At 35.4% G+C, this 8,401-nt stretch overlaps 1 protein-coding gene across 3 annotated transcripts in view; it reads left to right on the top strand.

Moving 5' to 3' along the window:
- LOC113800024 (uncharacterized) overlaps positions 1 to 7,652 on the top strand; it is a 454,286-nt gene extending 446,634 nt beyond the window's left edge. For all 3 annotated transcript variants that reach the window (XM_070140262.1, XM_070140261.1, XM_070140260.1), the window contains one exon: positions 713 to 7,652. In XM_070140262.1, the coding sequence (XP_069996363.1) occupies positions 713 to 1,534 (822 nt within the window). In that variant the 3' untranslated portion in view covers positions 1,535 to 7,652. The remainder of the gene's footprint in view (positions 1 to 712) is intronic.
- Positions 7,653 to 8,401: the final 749 nt, after the last annotated feature.

The raw sequence follows: 8,401 nt of genomic DNA, 5'->3' as shown, positions 1-8,401 counted from the left end.
ATTTATATGTAAAAACAATTACTAAAACACACAGTGGGCATGGCAAGTACACACATGCCATCCCCGGCAGCAAGTGGTTAATGTACTGTGAATAAAAGGTAATGGATATAGCCATCATTTTTATTTTGGAGATTTGGTTGCTTGATTGAATAGCAGTTTGTGGCTTGAAACAAAGTAGTTGAAAGTTTTATCTATTTTTCTATGAGCAATATGTATTATTTCATTTCTGAACAGACTTAACATTACTGTGGATTCAGTTGATGGAGTAGTACCTTATACCCAAAAATATTGCCATGATTTATCCTGCCTTTCGTATTAGCAAATATCTTATTTTATTCAAACTCCAGTTATCAGATTTATTTTGAGCATTTTATGCATACTGAATTACTTTTATATATACAGTGTCTTTGGTTTTCATGTTGAGTAGTAGAATCCATACAGCTAGATTGTCATGCCACTACAGATAGAACATGATATAGTGCAAACAGGGTGAGGCCTTCATTTCAAAATACATGATGATAAGTTATCAGTTGCAAAGTCTTATTACTGAAATATATGTAGATATGTAAGCACTATATATGATAAGTAAAGATACTTAAAAAAAAGGAAAATAACACCAGATAGAAAAATTATATGACTAGATTAGATCTTAGTAGTGTTTATTTCCAAATGGCCCTATAAATTCCTTTTCTCATTCCCATTTATTTAACAGGTTGGAGAGAAATACGAATCAGGGTTCAATGTGCCCCATGAAGAATTGTGTCCCAACAATGGAAGAGAACTTAAAGTTCTAGTCCTCATCACGACAGCCCCAGATCATGAAAAGCATCGTACAGCCGTTAGACAGACCTGGGGCCATTTTTCGATCAGAAAAGATGTTGTCATGGCATTTATGATCGGGAGAACCAACAACCCTACCATTCAAGCAAATATCGATAGAGAAAACGAACTGTATGGCGATGTTGTGCAAGCGAACTTTATAGATCACTACAGCAACCTTACTCTAAAGACAGTGTCAATGTTTGAGTGGGCCAAGACTTACTGCTCAGAATCACATTTCATTTTGAAAACAGATGATGATATGTTTATCAATATGCCTTTACTCCTGACTTTCATCGACTCCAAGATTAATGACCGGCGTGTCATGTACGGACGGCTTGCCAAGGGCTGGAAGCCTGTTCGGAATAAGAAGAGTAAGTACTACATTGACACTAGTACTTACAGTAAGACTAGATATCCAGATTTCCTCACTGGGCCTGCCTACCTCTTCACCAACGATGTGGTGGATGACATCTATCAGAAAGCCCTTGGCACTACTTTCTTCGTGTTAGAAGATGTGTTGGTGACTGGAATTGTTGGAGAGAGTTTAAGAATTAAGAGAGTAGGAGACTCGCGCTTTAGAAATGAGAAGATTAAATTAACGGATACATGTAGTCTAATGAAAACAATATCAATCCATATGGTTAAATATGAAGAACAGTTTGATATATACAAACGGACACTAGACGGGAAAGCGAAATGTAAAACAGGATAGTAAACATTAGGCAAGCCCTTGCCATCTCCCAGAGGCAAAGGCTCAATATTGTCAGGAATTGTTTACCATGTGATAGATAAAATATGATTTATGCTCAAAACATGGCTCTTTGGAAGTCTGTGATTCTCCGTTTCATAAGGTGTAATGGAAGTCAAGAGACAGTTTCATTAATGTCTAGTCCTTCATTGCATGTGGTAATAAGGGAAAGCAATGCCTTTGTGAGCTCTTGAGTTTATTTTGAAAAGAAAAGTATAGAAAAGTGAGAATGGACCTGCTAGTGAGTTTAAGTGCTGGAAATTAGAGCCAAAGATGATCCAATGGTGAGAAGTCATACAAAATGTTGTGAGAAGTTTGTGAATTTGTTCTAAGAAGTGTAGAGACTGAGAGCTCCCACTTTGTCCAAACTTCAGAGAATTGAAATAGAGCCTTTTGTGATGTGCTAGATATTTGGAAATTAACTATTGATGATTTTAGTGATCAGAAAATAAACGAGAAGGACTGAACACTTTGCTATCTGTGATCTGAATCCATTTTCTCATTGCTTTCTCAAGTTTGTTGGAGTGACCTAAGTCAGCTTGCAGTGTTTTTAAGATGTTCCTAGTGTGAGAAAATATGGTCAGGGTTAATTACTTGCACAAGAATTTTCAGTGTTATGACATCATATTTGCACAAAGATTGAACTGTATTTGTAGTATTTACTATGAATAATACCCAGGTGGTATTAGACTCATTAAATTGTATATTGTATATCATATACAATTTTTTATTATCAAATATATATTTTTCTTGCTGTCTCTGGAATAATAGTGTGAGTAAAAAAAAAAGTGAATAAATAGGTTGAACTACATATAAATACATGTATATTCCACTTTTGCAATGACTGTGAACACCATCATTATTGTAACTTTACACACAGAAGGGAAATGCTGTTTCGGAAAAAAAATTATTGCACTTCAGATTGCAGGTTTTGTTACGCACTTGCCTGTGTATAAACTTCAGTACCATGGACTGGTGTGAATCATTATTGTCATATTTGTGTGTTACCATTCTATAAGTCCATCTGTTCATTGATGCTTGTAGGAAATACTCCTCTATGGCTTCGTTCAGTGTACATAATAGTTGCAAATCTTCTTTTTTATCCTTTTATTGTTGATGTTATTATTATAATATTATTATTAATACTGTTGTTGGTTTTATGTTTTTTTTTTTTTTTTTTTTTTTTTTTTTTTTTTTTTAATATTATTTGATTATCATTATTTTCATTATTATTATTATCAATATTATTATTGTTATTTTTATTTGTATTGTTATTACTACTATAATTATCATTAGTAGCAGTAGTAGTAATATTATTATCATTATTATTATTTTTTTTTTTATATATAATTATTATTACTATTATTATTATCATCATCATCATTATCCTCATCATCATCATTATCACATTTCTCTAGGTTCTGCTGTTGTATGGAATATTGTTCATACTAGTCATGAAAAGGCAATCCAGAGAATGTTAGTCGTTGTTGGAACTGAGTTTGTCATTGTGGCAATATCATTTTATTTCCAGTTGCTTGATTTACAGTATTATGATTTTAAAGATGTTGATTCCATTTACCAGACCACAAACAAGAGTTAGCAGGACAGCAAAGCAATACCACATCTGCGGTAACAAAACAGATCATAGGCTTGTGTGCTTTGGTTGATATTGAACAGTTCACAAGGATAAGAGAGCCATATTGAATCTTGTAAATACCCCTTGGTTTCGTTTCTTGCTGCTTGTTTAATTCTGTTGTTCAGCTGTTGTCTTGCGGACAGCTTTGACATCAAGTATTGACTGATGGTCATCCTGTTAAGATGATCACTTCTGTTAACTTTGCATTTAGCTCGTTTGTAGTATGAATTATTATTTTGTATATCAGGAATGGCATGTTTTGTGGATCACCAGTTAAAAGCACTGATAAGCTTTTTCTCTCTCTCTTTCTCGTTCTCTCCATCTCTTCCTCTCCTAATCCCCCCTCTCTCCCTCTCCCTCTCCCATTCCCTCTTCCTCCTTCCCCCTCCCACTTCCTCTCTCACTCTCACAGAGGTTTCTTTCACAAACATGCCAACTTTTTTAACAAGACTTTCAGAACCCACCGGTGATTTTTTTTTTTCGTTTGTTGCCAAACTTAAAGTTATGCCCAGTGTAACAAGAAGTCTAAAATCATAGTGGCAGTAGGCTGTATGCTAGGTTAGATCTGGCCCAAAAATCCAATCAGGACAGGCAGTAGCATATGTCTTGTGACCCAAGTGACCTGGCTTCAGCTCTGTGCCACCTCCAGCAGGTTACTGGACTGTCCATGTGTTTCTCACATGCACAGGGATTGGGGGGGGTCCCAGCTAATCACCACAGCATGTAATAATTTTGTGGGGAATTGAAGCAATTTTTGTACTATGGAATTTAAATTATGGGAGTGTAAGTCGCCAAGAGGGGAGATCTGTCCAATAGGCATCATGTAATAGGAAGAACCATACAGGCCAAAAAATGGACATTTTAGAAAATATTTAAGAATTTCATGTGTAGCAATTTTTTACATTTCTTTAGCAGAATGAAGTGGTAAACTGTAGAGCATCTACTGTTGAAACATATTTCCCCTGCCAATGTGCTGGCTTCTCTTTAAAGCCATTCATTTTTACTCATTACTGTTCATCTGGGTTACTTTTACTTTTCTTGAATATTTGTGTGTGTGTGTGTGTAAATGCTTGTTTGCATGGTGTGTGTGTGTAAATGCTTGTTTGCATGGTGTGTGCATGTGTGTGTAAATGCTTGTTTGCATGGTGTGTGCGTGTTTTCAAATGCTTGTTTGCATGGTTTGTGTGCGTGCTTGCTTATTTTCCCAGCCTCTCTTTGTACCTTTCAAACCCCTTTTATTTCTCAGTCAAATTGAATATAAATGCTGTATACCTCCTTGACAGTATATGCATGTTTTGTTTATTGCATTTTGTAATATAGGTGATTACTGTGATAACTTTTTTTCCTGAAAACCATTAGCTAGTTTCTGATGAAAGTAACCCATTGCAGTTCTTAGGATTTTATCATAATTACTCTTAAAAAAATGTGTAAGACTGCCTCCTGGAGTGGACAATATACCATTATTTATTTTTCTTTCTTTTTCTTTATTATAGTCTTTGCTTTTGTATCTTCCTTTTTACCATCTCTCAGTTTTTAAGCTAGGTCTTTAAATACACTGTTGACAGTATAGAATTGTGTTGTGGTTCTTATAATTATTGAACATTGCCTGAGATGTCTGTGATATGAAAGAAAAGAAAAAAAAAAGTGAGTAATGCTTGTATAAAAGGAATTAATTTACAAGATCTGTTTTTAAGAGAAAAAACATTTTGTCAGTTACACCATGATACCAATTCTCAGTTCTTCAAAATTTTGAATGCAGCTTTTAAAAACTGATCTTGACTTGAGAATGGGTGAGGTGCTTCTCCTTCTGGTGGACTTTGTTATGTACATTTGTGTAAACAATGAATATGCATATGAAGTGCAGCCTGTAATTTTGGAGGTTCCGGAGGAATTCCCTAAAGAATCTCAGTTGTATCAAGATTATATGAAGGGGTTCCTGCTGAAAATTAAATGTTGCTCCTTAATTCAATGTTACAATATTTGTCATCATGCAATCATTAGTTCTTTTAATGTCCAGAGGAATGAAGTCAGTGGACTTAAATAAGGCCAGATAAAATCATTAAATGTATGTAATCCATTTGGGTGAAATGGTCCATAGAGCTAAGAGTTCATTAGGATTTTAGTGGAGATATTGTATCCCATTCTTATATTTATACCATATCTCTTTGATTTTATCTGCATAATTCATTTATATACATGTTCATGACTGAAGCTGAGTGGGGATGGGGGCTTTGTTTGCATGATACATATTCAGGCAAATGTGTCTGGAGTCTTAACTTTTTGTATATTGGTGAAAATTTATTAGTGGATGGCAATTTTGAATGTTGAAGCCTACAAGCCCACTGTAGGGAGCAGCAGATGTGTATCCTTCTAGGTAGTACATCATTGTGCTAAGCAAGTCCATTAATAACAGTTTTGACATTTTATTTAATATATCCCCCAAGTCTCTAGAAATCCCTTTCTGTGTCAAAGCCTGTGTCATATTGTAAAGTCTTTAATGCCATGCAGATGTTTTCATATCATTGTGAAGGAGCCATTTACTGGAATGTTCATCTTCACTAGAAGGTCAGTGCCATTGAACACTGAGTCGAGATGTTTTGGCAGCTCTGTCCTTGTTATTCATATCTCACTATTCTTGGTTTCAAAAGACATCCACTTGTGAAAGTTAATTTGCCAATAGCAGCAGTACACAAATTGGATTTTATGTGCTTTCCATGGTGGACTCTTAATGAGCTAGATTAAGGTCCTGTAAAATAAGCTAATAATAACCTCTTGTGGACTGTTCCTATGGGTTTTAAAAATTCAGACTCCATTTGTACAGTTTATTATTGTAAAGTTCATATATTTTGTATGGTATTGAATTCAATGTCTGTAATCTTTATTCTATCTTTCAAGAAATTATTGAGAATAAGTCAATGAGTTTTAGGGATGAGACAAGCTGAGGTGTGTGGCAATGATATCGTCATTTGTATTAAGTGTGTATATATTGTTCAGAGGTGAGTCTTCATCAACATTTTTTCATAATATAAATATATGCATCTATGCATTTAGGACACAAACATACATTTTCTGGAACTCACAAATAAAGAGTATGTGTTTTTGTCTGACTTTTGAAGGGTAAAGTACTCTGCTTGTGCCTTTTCTCCTAAGTTCCATTGATAGCTTTTCATTTTATATATATATATATGTGTGTGTGCATGTGCATATATATATATATATATATATATATATATATATATATATATATATATATATATATATATATATATATATATATATATAATGTAATAAATGCATATAATTGGCAGCAACATTTTTTTCTTTCTTTTATGATATTTATAGATAGTATTTTTGTAATGTAGATTTTATCCACCATAATAGGCAAAGATCAAGTTTGAAAAAATCTAATTCCAGGAATGGTAAAATGCCATCCAGTCCAGCTAAGTAATAGGAAGGCTTTTCACAAAAAATGATTAATAGATAAACAAATAAATGAGGATTATTTTAAAAACAAAAAAACAAGAATAGACTAAGAGAATCATACTACATACAGACTAATACTTGCTTGATGTTGATTCTTACCATTTACTTGTGCTATTTGTTTCATCCCAGGTGTCCTGTACTCTTAAAGTTTCCTCCAGACATTTAAAGATACAAATAAACACAGTTTAGGGTATGGAAGTAAATTTCCTACTTTATAAATAATATTTGTCTCAGTAGCCAAAGGCTTTTTATCAAGGAAAGGCACAAAACCAGAAAAATACATAGAGGATGGTTGTGCTGAATCTTGTGTGCTTGGTTTCTTGCTTATGTTGTATTTTGATTGTGTGCCTGAACATCCTTTTGATCACTGCATTCCTGAGTGTGTGCTCAGTTAGTGGAGAATGTATCTGTGTGTGTGTGGTGTGTTTTAGTGTGTAATTGTACTTAATATCTACTAGTCATCATACTACTTTTCAGTGATGCATTATCCATTCAGATTGGGTATCTGAGTCCATATAAAATTTCCCTGTTCTTTCACTTGAATTAGCCAACCATTCCAGTTAATCTTTCATGATTATGCTTGACATTACACAAGTCAACCCCTCCTGCAAAGATAATGAACCCATCATCAGCTCTCCATGAAAAAAAAACTCTCCAGATATTCATCTCTTGAGAACTATTATTTATCAGGGCATAACATGCATTATTGTGTCTCTCATCAATATTTCTTTCTAGATTTTCATGAATACACTACATTGTTCACAAGCTCTCAACAAAGGACGGCCTCCTTGCCCTCAGCTCGCGTACCAGTTGTCTCATCCGCCACGGGAACTAGTGCCTTGTTAGGTTTAAGTTGCTGCTTAACTTCTGCTGGTCCTCACTATTCCCAAGCTTATGTTCTATATAGGGGTGAAGCATTCTGAACCCTCTGTTGTAAATAAAGTATTAATATATTTTATAGTATTTGGTGGTATTATTTTCTCCTTTTTCGAAAATATGATGTTTTTGGTTTCATTATTGATAGCCCCCCTCAAATCCCTTGCACGTTGTTGTCGGGGAGGGGGGGGTTATGTGATGGAGACTGAGGCCCACTGCAGGGGATCACCCCTGTCTTGGCCCTCAGCCTCCAGCTCAGCTAATTTTACACAGCCTTTTCTCCTCCTCTTCTCCTCCTCTTCTCCTGTTCCTTACCTTCCCCAACTCCGTCCCGTCCAATTCCTAAAGTGTGAGAGCCGTGTTGAGAGGATGAAAGGCTGACTTCGAGCCAGTCATGAAATGCAATTGTCTAGCTTTTCCCCCTTCCTGAGGACCGTTTATCTTCCCCACATTTTTTAGGCTTCCTATGGCCAGTGATGAAGACTTTTTAACCTTCATTAGGGGCATTCATGCTTGTCCTTTTATCAAATAACTTCCCTAAATCAAACTCCTCAGGTTTACCAACTCCTGACTCCCCTTTGACCACGGCTCAGACCACTTCTACGAGACCCCCCTTGTCGACACCTGCTATCAGATTAACCCATCCTGAACCATTTACTCAGATAACCCAACCTCCAAAAGACACCCCTCCCTCAACTCCAATATCTTTGACCCTATCTCTTGCACAACTACCTTTCTTACATCCTCCATTATTACAACTCTAACCTTATTGCCCTCCCCGTCACATCACTACATTTCACACCATCCCCTCTTTCCCCTGTCCTCGCCCTTCTACA

Source organism: Penaeus vannamei, chromosome 26 (assembly GCF_042767895.1).
Source record: "Penaeus vannamei isolate JL-2024 chromosome 26, ASM4276789v1, whole genome shotgun sequence".
Taxonomy (NCBI): Eukaryota; Metazoa; Arthropoda; class Malacostraca; order Decapoda; family Penaeidae; genus Penaeus; species Penaeus vannamei.
Note: the sequence above shows the minus strand (reverse complement) of the source record. Positions and strands in the feature narration are given on the sequence as shown.